The sequence below is a fragment of the Chelonoidis abingdonii genome, chromosome 1 (assembly GCF_003597395.2).
Source record: "Chelonoidis abingdonii isolate Lonesome George chromosome 1, CheloAbing_2.0, whole genome shotgun sequence".
Classification (NCBI taxonomy): Eukaryota; Metazoa; Chordata; order Testudines; family Testudinidae; genus Chelonoidis; species Chelonoidis abingdonii.
The window spans coordinates 1,052,892-1,065,406 of NC_133769.1; the positions used below are offsets into that span (position 1 = coordinate 1,052,892).

The window sequence follows — 12,515 nt, forward strand, 5'->3', positions numbered from 1 at the left end:
GCTGTTAGGTGGTAGGAAGCACTGGGACGGAGGGGGAGGAGTGGGGCCATGGCGCACTCGAGGGGGAGGGGGAGAAGGAGGCAAGGAGGTGGGAGCTTGGCTGCTGGTGGGTGCGGAGCACCTGATAGTTTTTCCCCATGGGGAGTTGGCGCCTATGCCTGCAGTGATAGAGAAATGATTAAGTAGATATCTTCTAGGAATTGTTTTGGGGAAGTTCTGTGGCCTGTGTTACGCAGGAGGTTAGACTAGTTGATCACAATGCTTCTGGCCTTGAAATCTGTGACTCTTAAATCCCATAGTAAGGTGCTAGAATCAACACACACTCTGACTTACAGCAGCAAGCTGGGCTAGTGGATGCCTAGAGGAAGGGTGGTGGCTAACATTGAGATTTGGACTGTGGGTCTCTTGATTGCTGGGGATGAGGATATACATAATGCCTTGAAACATGAGGGTATTATTGCCTAATGGAGATCTCTTTTTCAACTCAAAAGGGTAAAAGTTTTCAATATAACAAATCAATCTAGTCCATGGGTAAGCAATCTATGGCACATGTGCCAAAGGCGGAGCGCGAGCTGATTTTCAGTGGCACTCACACTGCCCGGGTCCTGGCCACCCGTCTGGGGGGCTTTGCATTTTAATTTCATTTTAAATGAAGCTGCTTAAACACTTTAAAAACCTTATTTCCTTTACATACAACAATAGTTTAGTTCTATATTATAGACTTATAGAAAGAGACCTTCTAAAAACGTTCAAATGTATTACTGGCACGCGAAACCTTAAATTAGAATGAATAAATGAAGATTCGACACACCACTTCTGAAAGGTTGCCAGCCCTTGATCTAGTCTATGGGCCAGATTCACCACTGACATATTAGGATGATATCCACTTCCGTGGAGTTTTACGTGCTTACCCTAGCATTGAATTTGTCCCTATTTCATTACAACTCTTTGTCCAAAACATACTAGATGCTCTGCTTGAGTTTCAGTTTTATCCCCTAGCCTCAGATGACCTTGTCTCAGCTAGTACCTGGCAACTCCAAGCCTTTGGCATTCAAAATTGTTGATACACTAGAAGGATAGGAGAGGAAAACAACTGTAGATTACAGGGCACTCTCCTAGGCATTTAGGTGAATTTTCCAATTCAAAACTCATCATTGCATGTCTTTCTGGAAGGAATGGTGCTGTCAGAAGCCAGATACCCTCTGATGAGGGCAATATGGAAGAGAGAGGAATGAGTAAGCATAATGTGCTGTATTCATACTCTTGCATGGTACTTCTAAGGGGCATGCAGGGGAAGCTGGCAATATCTCTGAGAAAGAGAGAAGCCAGAGTGCTGTGGAGTTGTCTTAAAGTATTATTTCCAAACAAAAAACTGTGTTATAGAAGAGCTAAGTTTGAAAGTATTTCAGTGGAGTCAAGGTGGCACCCCCTCTCCATTACTTTACTTACAAAAATTCTACACCTATCCAATTAAAAAAAAAAATCCACATTCAACTCTGTATGAACAGTAAAGAGATCCAGCCACGTTTCCACTGCCATATAATCATGCACTAACCTCCCCATCCCCAATTTACAGCTCCCATCCAACTTTAACATTGCCCTGTTGTTTTGGTCTGTTATGGAAGTATGCTGTTGGAATACTAATATGTGTTCAGACACTGAAAGACATTTATCAGCAATGCCAAAACACATTTGTAAGTTTGTAGGCTGATCCATTCTGGAGATGATGTGCCAAAAAAAAATTAGGAAATTGTTCAAAAATTCAGTGAGGAGAAAGAGTCAACCAACATAACTTTAAACCTCTTTTTTGGTTTTTTTTTCCCAGTAATAAATCTCTCTGAATGAGGAATGGCATGGAAATTTTCAGGGGGATCTGTTTCTTTTGGATGGAATTTGGAGGAGATAATTGGAAAACTATTTTCTGTAAAAAGATTAGCTAATTAGTCCAGACTGTCATTGCTATATGAAATTTCTCTTTTATAAAAAGTCAGTAACAAGTAAAATATGAATGTGCTGTTGTTTGACACCTTATTCCAACAGATCTGTTTTGTGTGTAGTCAGACATGGCTCTCCAGACTGTAATGATGGAAGTTTTTACTCCTGCTAGTGCTGCAGAACCAAGGCAGCTACAGAATAATGAGCTGGATGTTTTTCTGGTTTGTGGATTGCAGATAGATTCTTCACTAATTCTGACTGCAGAATCTTAAATGTTGGTAGTGAGTAAACCGGAAAGACCCAACTTAATTTAGAAACCCCCAGGCTAAGTGTGCAGCATTAGCAGTTCACAAAGCCATAATTTTACTGGTAAACTGAGCAAGTTTAATGTGGAGTCAACAAACACTGGACCCCGTAACTCTTTTGAATATGAGAACACTTTATAATCATTCATTTCAGCTAGATGTTTATACCTGTTTTTCAACTACACCTCTACCCCAATGTAACGTGGTCCTCGGGAGCCAAAAAATCTCACTGCCTTATAGGTGAGACCGCGTTAAATCGGGTTTGGTCCAGGTCCTTTAAATCACCACCAGAGCTCTGGCAGCGGGGCTCGGGTGGGGATTTAAAGTGTCCAGGGCTCCCCGCAGTGGCTGGAGCCTCTAGCCCTTTAAATCACTGCCCGAGCCTGGCTGCCAGAGACCCGGAAGGGATTTAAAGGGCCTGGTGCTCCAGCTGCTGTGGGGAGCCCCGGGCCCTTTAAATCACCGCTGGAGTTCTGACAGCGGGGCTCGGGTGGGGATTTAAAGGGCCTGAGGCTCCCCGCAGCGTCCAGAGCCCCGGGCCCTTTAAATCACCAGCGAAGCTCTGGCAGCGGGGCTTGGGCAGTGATTTAAAAGGCCCAGGGCTCCACACGAATTTGGATATAACGCGGTAAAGCAGCAGGGCTTGGATGGCGCTTTAAAGGTCCCGGGGCTCCCCACTGCTTTACTGTGTTATATCCGAATTCATGTTATATCGGGTTGCATTCTATCGGGGTGGAGGTGTACTTCCAAAAGGAAGAGTGTGCATGTTGCCCAGCAGAGGGAGCTGTGAACAAGTGAATACACTCCACAGCTTTTCTCTGAGTCTGATAAATGCATATATTCTTTAAAAACAATATTTACTGAGTTCTACACAAAATTGTGTCACTTAGAGGTTAATTTTAAATACACTGGGTTGCTAGTTTGCCAGGAGTACATTTTTAGCAACTAGAGGCACTCGTATGCTGTTTTGTTCAGAGTTACATGAACTTTTAATGCGATCAAGTATCCAGCTACATTCAAGGAGACACATGTTTACAATACAGTGCAAAAAGTAGCTATAAAAATAGAAGTACGTTCTTGACCTTGATCCTTATTGATCACGGTATCAGCATTTTCGGTGACGTATTCTTAGGGGCGTAGGCAGGCCATTGATAGATATCACACGCACAAAAGCAAGGTTGCCAGGCATGCACTCTGCACTCAACTGGAGCTAAAAGTCTGTAGAGAGAGGCTTGTGCATCATGCAGTGCCCAGCTGAAAATATGAAGTAGCCACAAGAGAAACTGTGTGTGAGAGCGTCATCTGGCCCAGGGTTTCAAACAGAAATGAGGCATTGAATCTGTCCGTGGAACTGCCTATCTTCTGTCTGAGCACTTGACTAAGGAGGCTGATTTGAACAGAAGGCCTGTGCTGGAAGGGGGTGCAGCCACTGACACCTATTGTGAGCTCCTGAAAAGCTAGGAGCTCGGCTCTTGAGTTTGAGTGTGTGCGTACACTGTGCATATCTTTTTTTGCACATCCAAACAGCAATTTCCTTTGCTACCGAACAAACTTGAAAAGTCTCAGCCATGGAGAAATGGGACAGCAGTGCAGGTACCTCTGCTTTCCACATGCCAGAGTGGATGGTGAGTTGACATATAGTTTATTTTTTTAGTTAATACACAGCAAATGAGTCACTACTGTATTTCTAAAGAGAGTTTCTCTTTGTCAAGTGGATTTATGCCAGGCGCAATTTTACTGCATTGTACTCAAGTATAATAACATTTACCAGGAATGGGAATCATTAAAGTCAGAGGCAGGCAAGAGTCAGTAATCTCATCTCCCTGCCAATGCAGGATTATTCTTCATTGTACGTATATTCTCCAGTCTAACTGTAAAAGGTCAAGTGGCACTAGAAATAGTCTCTATCTATGGAATGGGGATACTATTTTCCTGTTTCACAGGGGGATTGTGTAAGGACTTGATGTTTATAAAGCAATCTGAGATACATGGAGGAAAAACCACTTGAAGTGCAGAATAATCTTCTGGGGTGCATTGCATTGTCTACTCTGAGAACAAGATATGCATAGCAAACACTCTTTATTCTTTCTTTGGCAGTCTTAATGTTTATTACTAAGTAGGACTCCGTCTTTGAAATGGCATCTGTGTTGCTTATGTCTTGGTTAGCTTCCCTAACGTTAATTTTAAAACAGGCAACTGATATTCAGAGCAACATGTGCTGCTCAACCTCACCTCAGCCAGTAAGAGGGCAGGAGAGGAAACACAGTGAGAACTGAAATAACGTTTTCTCTGCTTTGCTCCTTTGACATGAGGAGTTCTTGAAATGGTTGACAACATAGTGATTCTGTTTTCAAAACTAGCCAGCACTTGAACAGTTAAAGTTTGTGTCTGAGGGACAGCTTCCACGGGAGAAAGTGTCTGTGAAAAATGCTTATGCCATCCCAGAGCAAAAGAGCTCCATATTAAGAGCTATTACGCCTTCCCAGATTGCTACTCATGTTTTACAGCCTAACTTCTTTCTGTTTGAAAAGTTGACTCTTATCAGCTCTTCTTAGGCTGTATCTACACTGCACACCTTTTAGCGACAGGACTGTGCTGCTACAGCCATGCCGCTAAAAGCCGTGCCGTGTTGCTGCTGTTTGTCAGTGGGAGAGAGCTCTCCTGCTGACAAAAAACTTCCACCCCAACAAGTGGCAGTAGCTTTGTCGGCAGGTGCTGTTCACACTGGCGCTTTTCATCAACAAAACTTTTGTCTTTTGGGGCAGTGTTCTTTTAACGCCTCTGACAAAAGTTTTGTTGTTCAGGTACTAGTGGAGAGAAAGCCTAAGGAAGGCCTTTGATTTGTTTTAGGGCACTAAAGCAAGAGATTTGGGTTTCTGTAGGAACTTAAAAATGTGTTGCAGCAACAAGCTTTGCAAATAGCCAGTGGTAAAAAATAGTATTTGAACCGGTCTGATGTAAACACTCAAAGCTATAAAAATATCTTTCCAGAGAGTCTGTTCTGATTTGGTTACTCCTTTGGAGTAATTCAGCATTAATTAGTCTCTCTACAGTCACTAAAGTTTTGCTAGTCACTAAAAGTTTTACAGTAATTATTAAGCTGTCACTTTCTTTCCCTGGCCTGCTAGTGTTCTACAGAGTGAAATTATCTACTGTACTTTACCCCAACTTATCTTGTATTTTATGTCACAGTATTAAGAAATTGTTATTACATTTGAAGGTCAGCATTGCTACAACTTTGCATAACATTTGACACTTTAGAAGTGTCTATTTTATACTGATTCAAGTACCTTCAAATAGGGATTTCTGTTTATGAACTAGGTTTTAGTTTGGTCATTCATAATTTCTATATCTTTAGGGCAAAGGTAATCATACTGGGATCTGACCCGTGCTAGCAAAAAATAAATTTAAATGTAGTGGTTGCTAGCAGGGCTGTAACTGTTTCTCTTTGTGATCTGGACACGTATTTTTTCAGGAAAAAATATGTTTTTAAAAAGTCTGTGCTACAAGGTCCCATCTACAAAGAGCTTGTGGTGTGTTTAACAACCATGCTTAATGAGTCTGAACTCTGCTAAACCCAGGTATAACATGGTTTGCCAAGCCAATGTGGATGGGTCCAACCATGCTATAAGTAAAGATTGTCCTGAACTGCAAAATTCACATGTTGGTTTGGGTCTTTATTTCAAACCTGCTACCCCTCTCAGAGTTGTGGGGTGTTAAGATTCAGGGAGTATGGGGATTACAAAGAATCACTGTTCTAACCTGCGTCTGACGAAGTGGGTATTCACCCATGAAAGCTCAAGCTCCAATACATTTGTTAGTTTATAAGGTGCCACAGGACTCTTTGTCGCTTGTTCTAACCTAGGTTCCAACCTAGGTTCCCATGTTAGATAAAGCACTGATTTTTAACTAAACCTCCATTTAGTCCCTTCTGCACGGGTCAGCCAAGCTGTATTTTAAACTGGTTTGTACGACAACCAAGCTTAAGGTCCCACATACATGATAACTTTCACTGCATTGGAGGAATCAGTTGCAACACAGCAATCTCCTGACGTGATTTAAAACAGTCTTGTAGTGTAGGTGTTCCTGAACTGTGCTACACATCTGAAGTTTTACAGGGCTGAAGAACAAAACAGGAATAGGGTTAATACGTGATTGAGGAGAATGAACCCAATATTAACTATGTTGGGGGACTACTGTGACCCTCAATGAAGCTGAGATCTGGACTGTGCATAGATGGTGGTATAGATAAGGCTACGATTTTGTCACGGATATTTTTAGTAAAAGTCAAGGATGTGTCATGGAATATTCATTGAAGCTCGTGACCTGTCTGTGACTTTTACTAAAAATATCCTTGACAAAATGGGGAGCTGCAGAGTCCCCACACCACCCACAGAGGCTGGGCAGCTGCAGTGGCTCTGGCTCGGAACTCCAGAGCCTCCACCCTACTGGGAGGCTCAGAGCTCCAGGTTTCCCCACTGCCCTTGGCGGCCGGGAGTTGCTTGGCTCGGAGCCTCCCATGTCTCAGAGCTCCGGGGGCCCCTGCTGTCTGCAGCATCTGGGAGCTGCCGGGTACCCTCCACCAGCCACCACATGCGGCAGGGGGACCCTGCAGCTTCCAGCCACCACGAGCTGGAGTCACAGAGGTCTCCGGAAGTCATGGATTCTGGGACTTCTGCAATCTCCATGACAAAATCGTAGATAACCTCCCAGGTAATCCTATAGCTTGGTCTAAATACTGGCCTTAAGCAAATCTCTGTCCACACCAATCAAGGGAAACTTTTTGGTAGACGAATCCTGCTAGCAACCCCCCCGTTTAAATGCAGTTGTGGCTCATTTGATTCTAACCCCAATGTGATCAGGATCAGATGTACTGCTGGGGACCTCTGGCAATTGTAAAATCAAGTGCGGGATTTTCAGATCTGCCCTTTAAAATTCAGCAAAAGTTCCCTTATCTGGTGTCAGTAAAAAACCATACTTAGTGCAGTGGTAGTGCTGGTGAGACACCAGCGACACCCAGGCAAGTGGATTCTTTCTGGAGACTTCAGCAGTTTCATGTTGAAGACATGGTAATAGCTCAGAGTGCACAGAGGGAGCCGGTTTCACTTGTAATGATAACTCATTGCTCTGGGAAAGGCTGTTCCTGTCTAGTATGTGTCGAATACTGTACATGTGGGTCCAGACAGCAGAGATTCCTGGACAACATATGCAGATGGCCTGTAGCAAGTGCATTAAAGGAACTTCTTGAGCACTTTTCAAACTAAGTGGAAAAATTTGCTGGTTTTGGGCCTGTGACTAAGGTCAACTGTAATATCATTTCAACATCAAATGCATTCACTGCTGGGGGAAATGTATCCTGCCTTGAGGACCCAACAAGTGTTTTCCTGTCTAACTTCTCTGATCTTACGATTTTATACTGGAGACAACAAAGCCCCCTTTTGTTACCTGAGCAACTTGAAATAATATGGAAAGAACCTTGCTGCTTGGTTTCAACTATCACAGTGCCACTACAAACAGGCCTGGTAACAAGTTTGGGGACTATTTTCTCCATTTGTATATGTTTGTCGTTCCTCATTCAAGTCTCTCTTTGGCCTTATCCACATGAAGCTGTTTTATTAAAAATTTCCCACCAGCGCACTTCCAAACATGGTTGCTGTGGTGGTAGCCGTAATATAGACTAGGGACTATCAGATTGCAGCATTTTTACCTGTGTTACATAAGCCTGCTCTGAACCGTTATATGAACATAGTAATAAAATTCTAGTATCTGCTTGGAGTCTTGTCTCCATTAGCACTTCCACCAGTGGAGCTGTATCAATTTGGCCATGGTGGGAAGATTTTTAGTGGAGAAGCCTAGCAATGGCAGTGAGGGGAAGGGATTTTCCTGGCATCCACGTGTGAAACTTCTACTCATCTGCTAAGACCTATTTGGGCAGGAGGTAGTCTGAACAAGCCACTGGGTATGAGGGTAGGCTTGATTGCAATATATCATGATTCAGTCCCCTGTTGGCACTGATATCCAAGAGGTCTGAGGGCCAAGTTCAACCTCCATCCCAGGTCTCCTGTGAAGTGGTAGAATATACTCAACTCTCAAGCTGGAGTTTGTACTATTCTAAGCAATGGTCTAATATTTGATTTTCATTTCGTTTAGCACTGCAGTGAGATTCTAGGTGCACTAGAAGTATTCTAGATCAGCAGTATTCAAACTTTTGAGGGTTGCACCCCCCCATACCCCTATCCACATCCCCTCTCCTGCCCTCCCAGCTGGGTCCGGGAGCGGGACCATGGCTGGGAGGAGGGATAAGGGGGTCAAGGCTGGGGCTGCAGCTGGGGGTGGGCCAGGGCCATGTCTGGGGGCAGGGGCAGAAGGGTAGCCACAGCCAGGCTGCAGTGGGAGCAGGCAGCCGAGGCCAAGGTTGGCAGCCGAGGCCGAGGTTGGCAGCTGAGCTCACAGCCAGGTGTGGCTCCACTCCCGGCCTTGCCCTCAGCCCCAGCCCCAGGCTGGGAACAGAGTCGCGACTGGGGATGAGGCCAGGCATGCATGGAGCTGGGAGCCAGTGCTGTGGCTCGGGGTGAGAGCATAGCTGCAGCCTGGCTGCAGTGGGGGCCAGCAGCCAGGCCTGCGGCCAGGTGCAGCTCCACTCCTGGCCTTGCCTCCTGCCTTGGCCCTGGGCTGGGAAAGGAGCCGCGGTCAGCGGCCGAGGCTAGGGACAGGACCAGGAGTAGGGGACATGGCTGGGGGCTGGACCAGAATAGATCTTGGGCTGGGGAGGGGCTGGATGGCGCACCCTCCCTGCCCCCAGCAGTACTGGCGTGGGCCCCGCTGCACCCCCCTGGATGGTCCTCCACGCCCCTCTAGGGGAGCGGTCTCCACACTTTGGGGACTTCTGCTCTAGATGGATGCCTATGGCCTCCCAGACAGCAAATGACCTGGCAACTGCAAGACGTCTGGATAATAAAATACATTACTGGGAGAAGTTCAGATTGTGCTTCAGAATTACAAAGGGTTAAAATGTACACGTTAATCCACTGAGTTAGAATCCATGTGACATTTTAGCTGTAGGGCTGGAATCTTAAACACTTAAAGCTTTAGCATAGGCCTTGGCTCAACAAGTAGAGTTGTCAGGATTACACATTAATTTAAGGCATGAGAAAGTTTGGAACACTTCTACAGCTCCCTCCTCAAAAAGGATATGAATCATAAGTTTTTTGAACATAGTTGAAGGAGTCAGGGTTAGAAGTTAACTGAAGTAACTTAACCGTCACATTTTACAGCTCATTTTGTGCAAGGCAGCTGTTGTCGATAAGCAAGGAGTGAGTTGGTGTCACAGTGGAGGGAAAAGCATTGTGTCTACTTCAGCAAGCCAGTTGTGTGTGCTTTGGAGGCGTCTCAGCTATTAACACCATACACACGTCTCTGATTTCATGTAGGAAAGTGTAACAGGATATAAAGCATCTCTCCTGGTAACCAGGGTATTGTGTGTTGTTGCAGTCATGTCGTTTTCTTTTCCTAAAAAATGATGAGATCTTAGTCGGCTGGGGTCTTTTCACAAATCTAGTGGTTAAAGCACAGTTTTCAGAGGATTCAATTCCAGTCTCTGCTCATTATGAGCTCTGGCAAATTGCATACCTGTCTGTACCTCCATTTTCCCATCTGTTAATAGGGTAATACTTTCCTCATGGGAACACTGGGAGCATTAAATAAAGCACTTTGAGATCCTCTGATAGGAAGTGCTATTAAGGGCAAAGTATTATCATAATTCATGCTGGTCATAACCACTCTAGGTGAGATTGCCAAACAAGTTTCCATTTTAATCCTGTTATTTTTGTAGCCTCCTAACTTGCTAAACTATTTTGGGATGATAGTTACTTGTTCTCTGCTTTAAGTTTCTCGTCTTCTTGATGGAACTTTTTGGGAAGTTTGGGTAAAATCATTTAACCCAATTGGGTATTCTGAGAGGCTGGGAATTTTCCCATTGGAAAGAAACATTCTTATCACCTTGTTTCTCACAGGAATAACTAAATAAAGGCTAGACTGTGAAATATCTAACTTGGTATGTATAGAGATCTTACTGATCATTGCATTCTGATTAGCTGTAGAGTAATGTAGAGTTTGCCCTGTTTTATTTCTACAAGTCTGTTTGCTGTGGAGCAAGGAATTTATAAGCTTCATTAGCAAATCCCCATGAACTTGTAGGCTGCACAAAATCGGTAGCCCCCATTTCTTTTCCTTTGTTCCTTAAAAGAAACTAGAAATGTTAAGTGAAAAAAGCGAGCATTCCTGCAAGCGCTGTTTCCAAAGTTAGTTAGACTCATAGACTTTAAGGTCAGAAGGGACCATTATGATCTTCTAGTCTGACCTCCTGCATAATGCAGGCCGCAGAATCTCACCCACCCACTCCTGTAACAAACCCCTAACCTATATCTGAGTTATTGAAGTCCTCAAATCGTGGTTTAAAGACCTCAAGGTGCAGAGAATCCTCCAGCAAGTGACCCATGCCCCATGCTGCAAAGGAAGGTGAAAAGCCTCCAGGGCCTCTGCCAATCTGCCCTGGAGGAAAATTCCTTCCCGATCCCAATATGGCGATCAGTTAAACTCTGAGCATGTGGGCAAGACTCACCAGCCAGCACCCAGGAAAGAGTTCTCTGTAGTAACTCAGATCCCAACCCATCTAACATCCCATCACAGACCAATGGGCATATTTACCTGCTGATAATCAAAGATCAATTAATTGCCAAAATTAGGCTGTCCCATCATACCATCCCCTCCATGAATTTATCAAGCTTAGTCTTAGTCTTGAAGTCTGCAGCGTTCACTCCTGTATATTACAAACCATTTTTTATGGGTATACTATAGTAGTATATTGAGACTTACAATTAACAAAGCAAACAGGAATAGAAAATACTCCATACACACAGCATGGTCACGTTGACATTATTGGAAGACCAGATTACAACCCCTGTATTTGCAGACTCATAGACTTTAAGGTCAGAAGGAACCATCATGATCATCTAGTCCAGAGGTTCTCAAACTGGGGCTTGTGACCCCCAGGGGTTCTCAAGATTATTACATGAGGAGTCATGAGCCATCAGCCTCCACCCCAAACCCTCTTTGCCTCCAGCATTTATAATGGTGTTAAATATATATAAAAAAGTTTTTAATTTATAAGGGGGGTCGCACTCAGAGGCTTGCTGTGTGAAAGGGGTCACGAGTCCAACAGTTTGAGAACCACTGATCTAGTCTGACCTCCTGCACATAGCACTGTTAAAGGCACTTTTGTCTTTGTAGCACACATAATTAAAAACATGTATTAACCATCTTCTCAAACTCTGGTACAGCACTGGACTTCAGTAGGACTGAATGTGATTCTCTCTACATTTTAACCTCCTCAAAGAACAAGCACATTGCAACCTTTTTTCTTGACAAGATAGTTGTTAAGTAGGTTATTTGTGGGTTATATAGTCTGTTAAGCTTTGGTGCCTTAGGCTCTCTTTTCACTGGGGGGGAAAGAGTGTTTTTTACCTTGACATAGCTACTCAGGGTAAACCATAAGTGGAGGATGTATGGTTGACCTCCATTAAAGAAAGTGAAGTCAAAAGTACCTGTGCCTCCTCTCCACTAAGATTTTATATCAAGAAAACTAACTTGAACAGCTCTTTCAATGTAAAAAACTGTCTTCTCTAGGAATTTACAGTAAGATAGTAAAAACACTCCTCTTTTTCCATGAAGATCTAGGCTGGGATACAACAGTGGTGTCAATCGCAATGTCCTGGCAAATTTCCAGTTGGAATAATAGTTTTACACCTCTCAAATCTCCTGTGCATTTTCAGTTGAAGTAATATATTTCTTCACTTTGTCATAAGCTATGCGGTAGTGTTGCTGTGTCCTATTAAACAGCTGTAACTTTTCACTCCAGAACTACATTAGCTGACTTTCAGCAATGAATGAAACTGAAGATTGACACCCAAATTTCATAGTGGTGGAGTGTTGTCTAATGCTTAAAGCAAAAGATGAGGAGTTAGGATCCTTGGGTTCTGTTCCCATCTCTAATGCAGATCGTCTTTGTGAGACGGAATATTTGTTTCCCCACTTATAAAATGGGGATTCTTTATGTCCCTACCTCCCAGGGATGCTGTGATTCTTCTTCGAGTGATTACTCATGTGTGTTCTACAATAGGTGTGCGTGCTCGCCACGTGCACCAGTGTCGGAAGTTTTTCCCCTGGCAGTACCCGTAGGGAAGCATCCCTAGCGACCCCTGGAGTGGCGCCCCCATG

At 44.0% G+C, this 12,515-nt stretch overlaps 1 protein-coding gene across 2 annotated transcripts in view; it reads left to right on the forward strand.

Moving 5' to 3' along the window:
* Window positions 1-12,515, forward strand: part of AHCYL2 (adenosylhomocysteinase like 2) — a 223,705-nt gene that overhangs the window by 141,296 nt on the left and 69,894 nt on the right. Inside the window, exon 1 of one of the 2 annotated variants that reach the window (XM_032780940.2) lies at window positions 3,429-3,865. The exons of the other annotated variant lie outside the window; for it this stretch is intronic. Coding sequence (XP_032636831.1) covers window positions 3,809-3,865 — 57 coding nt within the window. The 5' untranslated portion in view covers window positions 3,429-3,808. Of the gene's footprint in view, window positions 1-3,428; window positions 3,866-12,515 lie in introns of those variants that run through there. 2 annotated transcript variants of the gene reach the window in all.